The 15,435-nt window shown below is 37.6% G+C and overlaps 2 protein-coding genes across 4 annotated transcripts; both read right to left on the minus strand.

The window, feature by feature from the left end:
- Nucleotides 1-5,291: 5,291 nt before the first annotated feature.
- LOC122019930 lies at nucleotides 5,292-10,297 on the minus strand. 3 transcript variants are annotated; one of them, XM_042577579.1, is made up of 9 exons: nucleotides 10,180-10,297; nucleotides 9,868-9,977; nucleotides 8,252-8,378; nucleotides 7,405-7,576; nucleotides 7,143-7,308; nucleotides 7,019-7,067; nucleotides 6,474-6,889; nucleotides 6,188-6,321; nucleotides 5,292-5,476 (listed from the first exon to the last, which is right to left on the minus strand). In XM_042577579.1, the coding sequence occupies exons 2-9, from the start codon at nucleotides 9,898-9,900 to the stop codon at nucleotides 5,371-5,373; spliced, it is 1,203 nt and encodes a 400-aa protein (XP_042433513.1). In that variant the 5' UTR covers nucleotides 9,901-9,977; nucleotides 10,180-10,297; the 3' UTR covers nucleotides 5,292-5,370. The 3 variants fall into 3 exon arrangements, with proteins under 3 accessions (XP_042433513.1, XP_042433512.1, XP_042433511.1); XM_042577578.1 differs by having other exon boundaries at nucleotides 6,474-6,582; nucleotides 6,652-7,067; XM_042577577.1 differs by having other exon boundaries at nucleotides 6,474-7,067.
- A 338-nt stretch (nucleotides 10,298-10,635) lies between these two features.
- LOC122020880 (putative pumilio homolog 8, chloroplastic) lies at nucleotides 10,636-15,094 on the minus strand. The gene is made up of 5 exons (XM_042578918.1): nucleotides 13,785-15,094; nucleotides 13,472-13,634; nucleotides 12,359-12,522; nucleotides 11,077-11,335; nucleotides 10,636-10,984 (listed from the first exon to the last, which is right to left on the minus strand). The coding sequence occupies exons 1-5, from the start codon at nucleotides 14,933-14,935 to the stop codon at nucleotides 10,877-10,879; spliced, it is 1,845 nt and encodes a 614-aa protein (XP_042434852.1). The 5' UTR covers nucleotides 14,936-15,094; the 3' UTR covers nucleotides 10,636-10,876.
- Nucleotides 15,095-15,435: the final 341 nt, after the last annotated feature.

The raw sequence follows: 15,435 nt of genomic DNA on the forward strand, positions 1-15,435 counted from the left end.
AGATTCAGACATATCCTGATTTGTTGATAAAGGAACATAATTCTCCTCCTCTATCTCATATAGAGGAATTATCTTATCAACTTCGCCTAGTGTTGGGAACTCAGTTTCAAGAAAAGTAGCATCTCTTGACTCTATTTCAGATATGGTTCCATCTTATCGCTCACTAATAAAAACATAACCCTTAGAAGTCTCAGAATACTTTATAAAGACACATTTTTTACCTCTGGGTCATAATTTTCCATGTTCGTAAGTTTTATCATGAACGTAGGCAGCTGCCCCCCAAGGTCTCAGATTACTCAAATCCGACTTTCTGCCTGTCCAATATTAATGTGGGGTAAATGAAACTGACTTTGAAGGCACTTTGTATAGGCCGCAACTAATAATACATCTCCTCAATAGGAGATTAGCAAATTAGCCTGCGTCATCATAGACCTAACCATTTCAAGAAAAGTCCTATTTCTTCTTTCAGCAATCCCATTTTACTGTGGAGTTCCAGGGATAGTTAGTTGTCTAATAATCTCTTTCTCATTACATATTGTCTTGAGCTGATCAGACAAATATTCACCTCCACAGTCAGTGCACAAGGTTTTAACCTTACATTCCAATTGATTCTCAGCTTCGTTCAAGTAACGAATGAAGCAATCCAATACTTCAGATTTGTGAGAAATCAAATACACTTGACCAAAATGTGTGAAGTCATCAATAAATGTAATAAAATAAGAACTCTCATTTCTAGCCTTCAGATTCATTAGACCACAAATATTCGAATGAATTAATTGCAATGGTGATTCAATCCTAATAATCTTACCAAATGGTTTCCTAATCATCTTTCCAGCAAGACAATACTCACATATAGACAAGTTAATCTTAGCATGAGTGTCTAAAAGGTCCTCCTTAGCTAATCTATTCATTCGTTCTTGTCCTATATGTCCTAATCTAGCATGTTTGAAAAACAACCATCATTATTATTTAGTTCTACATCAAGAATCATAAAATCATTTGTTACATAATCATGCCCAATTAACATAGAGTTAATTCGAAGTTCCACACAACGGCTATAAAAATTTACACAATAACCTAAATTTAGAAGATAAATAACGAAAACCAGATTCCGTCGAATCTCAGGAGCATACAAGACATCATCTAGAAACAAGGTGTGTCCACCATGTAGGTTGAGCTTGCAAGTGTCAATTCCTTTGACTTCAATTCTTGCATTGTTTCCTACATATATCCATTTGTTGTCAGTTAGTACCCGACAGTACTCCATATATGTAGCTCAATCATGAGCTACATGGGTCGTTACTCCTGAATCTATAATTTACAAAAGATAAGAATCAGCTAACAACACTGTACTTGTAACATGATGCTCATGGAAAGAAGATAGAGATGAATCTACCTTTTTAGGCTCAATACAATCCTGAGCAAAATGACCCTTCTTGCCACAATAAAAGCAAATCAACTTGCTTTTAGGTTTTTATCCATATTTCTTTCCTTTCTTCTTGATTTAGTTTTTAACAGCAACAACACTAGCCTCCTTTCTTTTCTTAAACCATCTTTTCTTATTCTTGAAACCAGAACCTTCAATTACAAAAGCTTGACTAGAAATCCTTGCGGATTCAATCCTCTCCGCCTCAAGTTCTACATGGCGTGAGACATCAGTGAAAGTCTTGATACTCTCACTGTGGGTCAGATTTTGTTTCATCGTTTCCCAAAAATCATGAAGGGAATGGATAACTGCATGAACCTGTTGTTCATCGACCAACACATGACCAACAGTCTTAAGCTCTCGAATTATGTTACCCATCTCCCTGAGATGTTGTGCCATTGTAACATTCGAGCATTTTTTTCAGCTATCAAACTTGATTATTAGCTGACAAAGCTTACTCAGACATACTCCATTGTGCTTCTCTCTAAGGGCTACCCAGGCAACATGAGCCAATGGTAATAGCTCATATTCAAATACTAGGTCATCAACCATTGAACTAATCAATATTCCCTTAGTAATGGAGTCCTTCCTTTCCCATGCCTTATAGGCATCAATGTCACGTCTGTGTTGTGCTGTAGAACCATCCATCGGTTCGTTTATGAATTGATTTACAACCTCTAGAACTTCTTGTTTCTCAAGAATGCATTGTATCTTAAGGTGTCAGATTTTGTAGTTATCCCCATATAATTTTTCTCCCTTATTGAGTTCGGCTATGATGTTTTTAGTTGCTATAATTTACAATAAATAAACACATTATTTATTATTTTAATGTAATCCATATGCATGCAATTAATTATTGACTCACTGCAAATTAGAATTGGTTTATAAAATTAAGTGATAACTATGTTTTCACTCATCATTTGTATGTTCCAATCTAATAAACATTGATCAATTATATTATACACATCTCATCAAATGAAATAATCATTTTTCATATGAACTAATCATATGGATATATGAACTAATCATATTCACATGAACTAATCATGAGCAAGTTAGTTAACACATAACATAACTATTTTCATAATATAACTCTGTTCATATATAACAACAAAAATTATTACATGATTCAAAAATTAAATAGGCTAATACTATTCGTACATAACGACAGTAAACAGAACACTAGTAACATAGATAAGCTAGCACCACTCCCACTAGGATAAATACTAGTTCAGTGGACATTTGTATCCCGTTCATCCCGGACTCAATGATGGGTAGATCAGCCTCAGATGTATCCATTAGATCCATTTCTGGATCTTTTACACACTCTTTAGGATCCTCCTTTGATTTTTCGAGATCCATCTCTAGATTCTCCTCAGGATCCATCTCTGGATCCTTCTCAAAATCTTCAGAATCCATTTCTGGATCCTCATCAAATTCTTCGAGGTCTATTTCCGGATCGTCCTCAGATTCTGATCCTTCTCAAAATCTTCAAGATCCATTTCTAGATCCTTATCAAATTCTTCGAGGTCCATTTCCTGATCGTCCTCAGATTCTACAAGACTTGGATCTTCTTCAGATTCTTCAGGACCTCATTCCATTTGAAGTAACTGCCTGCATATCTCTGAATATGAGATATGCCCTTCAGAATCATCTGAATGTTATCTGCCTAAGATGTTCTGACAAGGAATACGCCAAAGCATATCTTCTTTCTTTGTCCTGGACTGGATACCCTTCTCGCTCGAGCTTCCAGAACAACCAATCGAGCCAACCAATAAGTCAACCGACTCTGTGATCTGAGTCATATTCCAGTTTCTTGATCTCCTACCAAAGCTCATGTTGTCGTTCATAGCGACCAATCATCGTGTATATTGTTCGTGGTATCTAGAATTGAAAATAATGATGTCAATACAAAACCGACAAATCAGTAACAAAACCGATCATATTCAATTCCCACATATAAAACCAATTTACACAGAATACATAAGTAAATAAGAAAAAATATATATTTTCTTTATTTATTTTTTTAGGGAGTCTCATGTGGCTGACACATTGGATCTCATGACTAGCTCCCGTGTTCGGTCTATTTTCCAATCAGAACTAATCTAATTGGAAAAGGGATGTTCTATCTATGTTTATTCTGATCCATTTAAGTCAATTTTAGACTTATTGATCAAACTTAGGTTTGTTCAATCAATCCAATGCCCATTGAATTAAGTCTGACCCATTAGAACAAATCTAATCTTTTTTGATCAAATATGACATAATAGAACTAATCTGGTCATATTCGATCATCCCAACTTATGTAATCAAAATCACCCCAATTAATTTAATAATAAACTGAACTGATAAACCAACAAATAATTTGAATCAGATCTTGGTATCATTGAATAACTGGTCTGCTTAAATCAATTAATAATTTAAACCAGACCTGGATTTGATTGGATAAGTTGGTCTTATTAAATTTTTAATTAATTGAACCCTAAATTTAATCAAATCTGTATTTATTAATTAATAAATATATTTAACTAAATCTCAAACATGCAAAGCGCTATGTTCTTCACGATTCTTATTTCATTTTAATCGATTAAAATGCCTTGAATCAAATCGATTAATTTAGTCGATTAAAAATTCAATCAATTATAATCTCAAACAAAACAGTATTTGATAGATGAACAGTAACTAATACGGTTTATCCTCTTTTAATTGATTACTAAGATTGATTAAAATTCTATTTAATCGATTACAGTGCTTGAATCGATTACATCAATCAACTATACAGATTCACTATGCTTCGTCAATTTAATCGATTACACAAACTTTAAATCAATTAAGATCTATTTTAATCGATTAGTTTAATTGAGTAAACTTCTTCTTCTCTTCTTTATCGCGACCGTGACACTCTTCTCCTCTGCCGCGACGAACGTGGCTACCGTGATTGTCGATTGTCAGCCTCTCGATGTGGTCGCCGATACTCTCCGGCCACAAAAGTCGATAGCCAGCAAGTTCTCCCGGCTCGACAATGGTATCAAATCGTGACCCAGTCGCGATCTTACCTAACGACGGCAACAGAGACATTTTGTAGACGAAGAGACAAGTTTCATGCATTAGACATCGCTCTGATACCATTATTGCCTATTATATGCATGAAATAAACAGGAAATAAAACTGTAAACACTCACAGTGATCTCCCGAAAAGAAATCGAAGAAGATGCTAGTGAAGACGCTGCTGCTATCGCCGAGAAGATCACCATTTGGAACCTCCTTAGATTTTTTCACGAACCAAATCCCGACCACAGGACGTTCTCTTTTACTCACCGTCGCACTCACCCCTTTTCCACTGATTGCTCTTGGACGCCAGTATAAATAGGAAGCAAGCATCGGTTATAAGCTGATGCTTTGATGGCATTCATTAGAGGAAGATGAAGGTGAATGAGCACCCCTGCATCTTCCTAATGTTGCAACATTCTACAACCTTACATTCTGTACAACCAACAGATGATAAGAGAGTATCATATCAACATAAATGTCCACAGGGCAAGATATAATAGGGTTCATGAAAGAGAGAACAACAATTGCCAAAAACTTTTATTTATCTTGTTCCTTTTCTCATATGTATGAAACAAGCATGTATACTACCTTAAGGATGGCAAGGTAGGCCCCCAGGGTGTAGCGCAAACAGTGGGCGCATGGTATCTCTGGCGTAATGGTCAGGGGTCGATTCTCAAGAACTGACAACCTGGGATTTACCCCGCCATGTGCCTATGGCCTGTGTACCTGCATGAAGCTCCCTCCATATCCGTAGGGCCGGCACTAGGGGGCCGCTAAGGTAGCGGATCTACCTTTAAGGATGGCAAGGTAGAAATTTATGTAACTTACAATAACTGGAGAATCAAGTTTAAAAGTAACAACTTTAAAAGCAACTTGCAATAACTGCAACAGCTTTAAAAGCAACCACTGCTGATGAATGGCAAAGGCTTCTGAAAGAGCAAGTGAGCTACAGATTGATCCGTTGAATTTCTTTCATTTTCAGTAATTGTCTTTTTGCACCTGCTTGAACAACCCCAGCGAAGGAATTAGTAGAGAGCTCTCTCTGCCAGCAGCATAAAATTCAGCCTTGCAGCTAATGTTCGAGGTAGTACCCTCATTAAAGCAAGTTCTAACCACTAATATAATTTGCTGTGCTTAGTTGGATGAAAGTAGGAGGGATTTATCTTTAAGCAAATCAGGAAGAAAATGGAGCGCAACAAAATTTAAACATCTAATAAACACCAAGTATATGATATTATTTGTTTCCTTTTGACTTCATCCAAGTAAATAAGAAGAATGAAATAGAGTGAAATTGAAATAAAATAATTCATTTCTATCATTTAAAACTTCATTTCTCTTCTACCTTCTCTCCTAGAAGTAAACATAACATTACTAAAAGAAAACAAAAGACATGATATTAGGCATGTTGTTTTTTCTGTAGAGCTGAATTCAACCGATTGAGACATTGGTCACATAAGATTTAATTATTTTATATCCAGATTGGAAGGCAAAAGTTAGGGCAAATTTTCCAAGTCGGATGGGAAAATGGGTCTCTCAACAATTGTAATTCAAACTCGCAACACTCAGCTGGGATCAAATTTCCGTGGAAAACATGTATTCATCTGAGCAGAGGTTTATTAAGCATTTAGATCATTTAATATTTCATGGTCAGATCTGCAAAGCTAGACAGGATTTAAAGGATTTTAGGCGGAATCAAGAAAATAACCATACTTGTTTATAGCTACTGCATCCATCTCTCTTGTAGCAAAACTCTCATTGTGCTCACTGCAGATATTGCTTTGTGCTGCAATCTCTGCTAAACCATATAGCCCGTCTCTAATGCACAACTTAGTTGTAACATTCAACTGTGAAAAGAAATAAAAGTGTTAATGTTCCAGCTACTCAGTTAACATCCATGCAGAGTCAAGTTCAACTATGCTGAGTGACAAGTTGGCACATGAGTTATTTGTACCAATTTGACCACTCACTTAAAACTCCAACCAACTAAAATTAATACCTGAATCATAACATTCCAAAGCTGCCGAAAACCCAATGCTTCTTCAAAGACATCATGTGAAGACATAGCTGCAACTAAACAGCTCCCCTGAGTTGCTTTGGAATTAAACCTAGAAACCAGAACATTATTGAGTGCCTTTAAACCTCTACTAGCTAAACTATCTTCCAGTTTATCATACTTTTCAGCTACAGCTTTAGTAGTCTGTGTGTCATGATGGGAATCCTCTGTATGCTCTGAATAATATGACTGCATTTCAGGTAGCTTTTCTATTCTGATATCTGGCAGCAAGGCTGAAGGGACTGTTGATTCCTGATGCCCCAAGACATGAACTACAAGATGTTCATATGGAGTTGTAGAATTAGCATTATTCTTGAACTTGTTACTTGATGGTGTCAATTGTTCTTTGGGAATGAAATCTGCAGGAAGGCTGTAATCCATTTTGGCATCAGAATTGAAATTGGGGATGTAACTACTAGAAGGGGTCCTAAAGAAAAAAAAATCATCTGCGAGCCACTGAAAAGGAGTTGGAATCTTCTGATCAGTACATCTTTGTATTACAGCATCTTTTGACGAGTATTGACTGCCATTTTGTTTCTATAAAATGAGCAAATGATCAGGATAGGAATACAGATCATAACTCAATGTAAGTTCCAAAATATAATAAATTACCGATGGACCAAATTCTGGAAAATAGCTGCTGCTCGAATAATCTTCTTCCAAGATATCATTCAGATAACCAAGCACTGAACCATCAACCATATCAGATGAGCATGACACCTGTGATACCTCGTCAATACACTTTACATGTCTTTGCCCAAATGTTGAATCATGCTCTCTCCAATGAAAGCAAAAAATTGTTTGCAGTGTTAAAAATGGATCAAGTAGGACTAAAGAAAAGTGCAGCTAACAAAATAATAATTTTTTCAATTACCTGAACATTCTTTCAACATCAGTAAAATTGTCAATCTCAAGCCAGTCATGCAAATTGAAATTTTTTGCTACAGAGCTGTGAACATTTTCCAGAGGGATTACATTATCAAAGGCAGAAGTCATCACTATATAAGAAATTGCAGCGTCCGCGCTGATCTGATAGGTTTCCGGTCCTACAATGGAATCGGTTTATATATCAATGACCAATGATCACTATAAAATAATGGGATACTTCAGAAACTATTGGACTCCAATATGTGAGAATGCAAAAGGGAGATCATTCTACCAACAAAAATATATTATCAGATGCATAAGACATTCTCACTGTCATTGTCATCAAGTTGTTGAGTTGATCTTAAGTATTTGGGGTAGATTACATGAATCTTACTCCTCCATTGCATTCTATCTAAAACTATATTACTAGCAATATTCAAATTAATTAAACCATTTTTATTGTGTTGACTAATATTTCCATTGGTCTACCTATACACCTCCCACTTTACACCTTCGATTAAACTCTTTTTGTTATATAATCTATTTGTCATCTTTTAATATGTCCATACCATCTCAATGTATTTTTTTCTCACTGTATAAGAAGACTTGACATTTGTTGAATTTCGCCACTTTCTGCAAAGCAATTTTAGACAAAGATTAACATAGTTTCTTATTTTCTTTTCTTTCTTTTTTTCTCTCTCTCTTTTTTTTAAAAAAAAAATGGCCCAGCTAAATGCTCTTGAAAATACATTCTCATATGAATAAGGAATTGTGTCAAAAATTTATCAGAAGTCTTGGACATTGATCAAGATTCTTGTCTATTTCTCTAACTAATAGTTTTAGACCAAACTTACCATATTTGCTCTTCTTGAAATACGTTTCATGTTCTGATTTCTTGTGCTTGCATAAAATTTCACATCCTTGGATAGACACTATATGATCACCTTCCGTGTCAAAATCATTCCTAGCATCTTCTTCAAGCTGCAAAAGAAAATTGATCAATCTTCTCACCCTTGAACTACTAAAGGTTTTTGAAATTAGATACAGAAGTCAATGGTGGGAGTGACCTAATGATTTCTCATGTTTCTAAAGATTATGCGATAGAGAGTGTAAGAAAAAATCTTTTTTCAAAATGGGAAAGGTGAAAAGGGCCAAAAGCATCAACTTTAAATAGTTCAGGTACTAAACAATTAAATCATAGGTTCCAAAATAGTTACTAAATTGATGTCGTTTTTCATTTGTTATATTATGAAGAGTAGCAGACATGTGTGGGACTTTAGTACGAGTCTCTACAAGAGCTTTTGTTTAGTATGCCTTCATTATCAGCGATCCCAGCAAGAACTCATTCTTCTATTATATAAGAAGCTGCAATGAGGTGAATCTCTCATCTTTCTCTCTCTCCGGTTGGTAGGGCATCCGAGAATCTTCTACCCTCTTGTTTGATCTCCAATGGTTGCTCAAAGAGATAGATACTAAAATATATTGGGGCATTACACACACACAAGCAGTGGTTTGATCTCAAATTAGGTGGCCTAATTGCCACCACCCGACTAGGAATGCACTTTTTTGAATATTAGAAGTGAGAATCCTCCCTTGTGAGTACTCTCTGAACTGCAGGCTACCTGTACATTGCTAATATGCTAGTTTTGTCTAATTTATTGTCTAGGAGGTATAGATGTTTGTATGAATGTGTATGATCTTTTTAGACTAGAAAGAAAAGGAACTACCATAAATGTTCTGAAGTTCTCAACCGTTGGAGCATGTTGTCAACTTCTCAGTGTGGATCTGAAGCCTATTTAAACTTGTGTAAGCAAGTGATTACATGGCGGGGCTAAATAAGAAATACTCGTATCTCAGAAACAATAAGAGGACATCCCGGTATCCAAGCATGACAAGTAGCGTATCAAATCAGAAAATAAGAAGCTCAAAAATTGTCATCATGATTGTAACAATTTTGGTTATTGCAATTATGAACTACCAAAGATTCTTAATTGACTTGTTAACGAAATCTAAGTTCTCAGCCACAGAACTGCTTTGCAGAAGTGGGGAGAACCATCACACAGGCATGGATCCGGCTCCCATAGCTATAGTTGCAAGAGATATTCCACAGAAAAATGCAAGAAGAAAAGAAGTTCGGAGACGTTTGTTCCTGACTCCCTATGTTTGGAGAATACCAAATATTCGACCTGCCCATCCTCAAAAAAATCTTCACAGTGAAGCAACCTAAGATCTTTAACTCTTATGTATTGGCCAATCCTGTCATTCAGCACCTATAAATCTCTCTCAGTACTCGCTTTGTCTTTCAGCATACTGATAACACACATTAGGTATAGATGGGCATCGGTTCTCTATATATCGCCGCGGTCATACCTTGATTTTCCCCGAAATAAAGAATAGTCGATTCAACTAAACATCGAGGAAATAAAAAGGAGTAACAGTTTTGTTGCGCAGTTTTACTACGATAAGATACCTCATATATGCTCCAATCCGAACTTCGCTTCATCACTCTATTCCCAGGTCAAACCTTTCGATCCGACCTCTCGCTCCCCAACAGAACGCCTGCATCTCTTCGCCACAAATCTAGACAAGAAAATCGAAACCAAAGCCGTCATCAGCACGTTGACATCAAGATTCATACGGCAAACAAGTCGTGAACGGCAGAAAGAGAGGAAAAAACAAAGATCTCGAAGGAGCAAAAAAAATTCCCGTAAAACGAGAGCAGGGAAAGGGGCTTGCATTACAGAACAGAGTAGCGTACAAATGTTAGACAAGCCCTGCTTACCCTAGCCGGACGCGTCTCCGGTAGCTTCTCACTTCTTCTGGCAGACTATTTCCGGAGCTCTGGAGAGGCTCCTTTAGCACGCCTATCCAATATGTTATAACCACATTGAGACGAGGCGTGTCCTCAATCATTTTTTTCTTTTTCTTTTTTAAAAAAATTACAATTTAATTATCGCGGTGGGAATGGAGCTGCCGTGGCGGTGGGCCCACGGCAGATCGAAACTAGTGGTCAAGGAACAACGAAGAATATGATTTCGGATGTGATCAATTACCCGCCACTTATTGGCCACAGCAAACGCCAAGTAGAGTCTCGTAATTTACGCCTCCAGCTTAGAAAGGCATAATTACATTCGTGGTTTTCCTGGATCGACCGTAACTTACATTTTCTATTTTCTTAAACAAATAAACATCAAAAGAAACAAGGTCTTAAACCTACTTATTGTTAAAGCTTATTCTCTATTCATAACAAAGATAACTGTCTTGAAATCTGAAAAACAAGATATTAAACCTGCTTGTACAACAAAATCTGCAAACTGAACTAGGCAACAAACTATCACGAGAACAAGATAAAACTCCCGCTGACGTCCAGTCAAGCGCATTGCTAGACATTAAACTTATTCTCACAGTTATAGATCTTCATAAATAGAAAAAGGTACCTAACATTACAACATAACTCCAGATCCAACTCCAAACGCACATCACTTTTTGGACACTAGTTTTGAGTAGATCTGCCTGCAGTAAGGGTTGGTTCTCAGAGTCGGTGCATAAGGACGAATGGCTTTCTCTAGTGCAGCATGAGATTGGCCCTGTGTTGGAAATAGGTTTTTAGTAAAGAGAAGAGGATAGTAACTGCTACATTTCAAAGTCCCATTTCGTAAGGGAAATTGCTAACGAGTACCTTGGAATATTCAAGGGCTCGTTGGATGGGATAGTTTGCGTAAGGGTGTTGCAATAATTGGTCAAAGTGTGGGACTGAAAGTAATTCATCTATGATAGTGGCTGGAAAATCTTTGCCAAAGTACAAGAAGCACCTTTCCACCACATTACTGCTGAATTTTTGGGTGGATAGTTCGACATATCTCCCCTGAAATTGAGATGCCAAGATTGCAATTGCAAAAGGCTTCTCCAATTCGAGCACTGCTTGGACAACATAGTTACTGAAATAGAAGAGAGAGCATAAATATAATGATTCAGTATCGAAGCTAAAGCTTACTTACCTCACAATAATATTTGGAAAAAGGCAAGCAAAGGCAACTAGGGTAAAAGTAGGAACAGAGAGAGTAAATAAATGAAAAAAGAAACACATTACTTAGAGGGATGAGTTGAGATAAATTCTAATGCACAAGATTAAATAAATTATAAAAAATAATGATGCAAGAGTTTCAATATAATCAAAACCTACTTCTGCTAAATACCACAGTCCAAAGTTGAGCATCAATCTGAGATAGCTGAATAGTAAATTATAAACTCGACCAAAGTTGATCCAGATTAGGGGAACTAGAAACAAGGACAATGTAAATGCAGCAGTCAGAAAAGAATATCAATTAGTGTGATATTAAGAATATGTGACAAATGTCCAACCTGAAGGCCTACAAAATCTGACTGACTAAAATGAAGTGGTTCAATAACTAGGAAATTAAGATTCTACGAGAGGCAGCAGATAAAATCATTACTGAAAGCATGACATAGAAGATCCATAACACACAGGAAAACGATTTGCCTTGTCTCCAAAGTGGCATTTCCCACCTCAGGACCTATGCAGAACAGTCTGAACAGATCAGCATAAAATAAAATTATAAAAGACAGCCACTTCAAGTTTGGACCCTGTTCTTCAGGAACTTTAGGAAAGACTTACATTTTAGCAAGCATATTATGGCTACATATCTTCTTCCTTAGTTATGTTAAAAAATCAACAATTTAACACACTAAGGATAACACAAGGAGTTAAATTTCAAACATTTTGTGTGGTTTGGCATGTCATGTACATGCTAAAAGAAACCTTCCTAATACAGCTAACACAAGCAATCTATCATATACACGAAACCTATCAAATTGCCATGTCAATTGGAGAAAGAGCTAAAGAGCAGCTCAGTGCCTCAGGCTCTGAGGAAAAGAGTCTAGGAATGATAAATATATAGTCCTGCAGCATAGAAGTTGTAATTTAAGAGTGAAATATTTACCCATAGGGATCTTGAGCAAGTTTATTGCCATTAGTAGCAACTACTGCAACCAACTTTTCTTGGTATTCTCCAGTAAAATTACGTATGCATTTTTGTAACACACAGCAACCATGTCGATGAGTAGCAATGTCAACACAATACATGGCAGCAGCATCAAAAATAAACTGTATACAGAAAGACTCAAGAATTTAATGAATCACAAAGAACTAGTCGGCTAACTAAAGCTCATAAAAAAATGAAATAAAACATAGAAGTAGAAGGTACACAACCATATATAATGGGCGCATTCTTCATAACCAAACTAGAGTCAGTTAGAAAGATACCAGAATTTCAACTGAGACATGCCAATATTTTCAATCAAACAATATAATGTACAATATTCTAGTAGTTTTAATACTAGTGCATAGGGCATAGGCCAGATAAGTACCTTCTATGGGCAACAATGAAGTGGTATTTTTTGAACATTCACAGTACAAGAGGTCTTCATCTAAAGTTAAAAAAAAGGGCGTAAGAGGTAGGGTTGTGCCATAGCCTATTGAATGGACACTAACTGTATTTTGTCTAGAAGAAAATTCCTGTACTTAAATCCGGAAAGATATGGTCACAAGACCTGGATTACAAAATGTAAAACTTCACATGGTGCTAGGGTTAATATTAAGAGATTCCAGTACATATTATGTCCAATATTGATAAAAATTTAAAAAGGGTACCCAAACAACCATATAAGTCCCGATTTTACATTCTAAGATGCACTGAAATTCAGTTACAACTGTATGGAAAGATATTTCTAATTACCTAACAATCGAAACAGAAGAATAGGAATTCATATTCTGGCATTCTAGGCTTTGAAGGGTGTGATAGATGAATCTAAGAGAAGAATAGTTGATGAAAATGTATTAAATCGAGCATCTAGAGTCCTTGTTTATAATTTTCACCAAATAATTCGAGTTAACAATGGTATTGAAGGATGATCAGCATTTAAAAAAAAAGTCAAAGGTTTAAGTAATTAAGAACCGATTGACAAATTATGAAAGAGGACCATCTAGAAGTATAATTACAAGGATAAAAAATTCATTCACAGAGAAATTTTTTCCTAAACTAGAAACTCACTACCTTATTGTCTTCAGTTGTAAAAGTTTCCAAGCAACGTTGAAGAACATGGCTTCCATTTAAATCCTTCACAAGATTTACAAACCCAGGTCTTAGAGCTGATGTAACCAATGAAATATGGTGCTTAGTTTTCACAGTATCTATCAACTTCTGTACTGCCCTTGTCCTGAGAAATACATCCAAATAGTTTCATGAGAGGGCAACGTCACAAAACTTTAAATGATTGGCAGAATAAGTCAATACTAAATTCACAGTCCTGAGCATAAACTCTAAAGAGCACTTTATAAAGAGAGGAAATGAGAAGGTTACTACTCACCCATGAATATTTAGGGAGATTCCAACAACATTAGCAGGATTTTTGTTAAGCATGAGTAGGATCGCCATCAGCTGTTCTTCGTTGCATTTCCCCAGCAATTTCTGCATGAGATAATTTCCGAAAGGATCGACCATGAGCTCCACCGTGCTATTGATAACCCCATTAAAAATCGTATCAACCTGATGCTTCCCTTCATCAAGCATCTGCTGCAAGTACCGGCAGCCATGCTGGTCCTTTGCAAGTAAGTATAGGTGTCCTTTGACACCCATCAAATTTTCATATTTGATAAAAGGAGCTACACGCTTTACAGAGGTTCCCTGAGCATTCCTTTGGTTTTTTGTGCAATGAAGCCCCATTTCCCGTGCAAAACTAGCATCAGACGTGTTCCTTGCCATTCTCACTGGTTGATGTCCAGCACGAATAGGCAAGTTTAAGCCATCTGATGCATTATCCCAGTTTGGATCTACTCTAGTCATCTCTGATTGTAGCAACACATCAGAGATCGGATAAGGTTTATTAGGGAAGGAAGCAAAATTTCCAGAATGGTTTCCCCAATAGTGAGGATTCATTTGTCGACCAGTGTCCAAATCTGCAGCTCCATATGAGGACTTCCTGAGCAACGGATCCACCAAGTTCGCCGCGCCAGGATAATGCCGCTGGAATTGTGTGAGAGACGGGTTCCCATCTGCATTCATCAGCGAATCCCATCCAAAAGGGTGGAAGAATGCCTCACATCCTCGATCCACAGGACGATTATTATCCTGGAACTGGAAAGAACCGATCGGGCGACTATTAAGCGCCGACGTCGGAGGCAAAACCGAACCATTCTGATCGGCGCCGAGACGGACATTGCGAAGGTTCTCGACCAAACGGGTCTTCTCCACCATCGCGGCAAAGCCCGCGGGCTTCCGAGCCCATTCTGTCAGGGAGGGGCTGTCCGGCCCCGACCTCGACGACGAGGACGACCAATCCGAGCAAGAAGCCCCCTCGTGCCCCGGCGGCACGCTGCTATAGCAGATACCGTTCAGAATCTCGTCCCAGATACGAAAATCGACCTCGTATCCGCCATCGTAGGCGTCGAGATGACGGATACGGGGAATCTCCTCCAGCAACCTCTCAATGTCCTGCTCCTCCGGGTTTCTGGCCATCATCGCTTCTTCCGCCACCGAGAACTCACAAGAATCGAGGAAGAAACGGGGTCGCTAGCGGAAGGAGGATTAGGGATCGCGAGAGGATTCGGAATATGAGATATCTCGGCCAAGGCGAATTGAAGCACAAGAAATAGTAGGAAGAGTGGTGGAGCGCCAGAACTCGGCGAAGAGAAGGGGGTTTACATGGGCTTTATATACAGATTGGGAAAGGTCACTGGAATACGACACAGCGAGGGCGAGGAGTGCAAGCGCGACACACCCTTACCGCGGTGCACGCCAGTTGACCCGGTGATTCTCACCTCCGTGTCTCCCTCCGTTGCGCGCCCCGTATCGGTAACTTTAAGGCGCCTTCTTTTCGGAAATTATATAAAAGCAAAATTGAACAAGGAAAGATATTTATGAGATATTTCTTTTTCTTTTTTGAGAGTGAGAGAAAAAAACGCCGATTCGAATGCGTTCCCGGCTGAAATATCTCCCAACGGACGAGCCCAATCTGCTCG

Source organism: Zingiber officinale, chromosome 9A (genome assembly GCF_018446385.1).
Source record: "Zingiber officinale cultivar Zhangliang chromosome 9A, Zo_v1.1, whole genome shotgun sequence".
Taxonomy (NCBI): domain Eukaryota; kingdom Viridiplantae; phylum Streptophyta; class Magnoliopsida; order Zingiberales; family Zingiberaceae; genus Zingiber; species Zingiber officinale.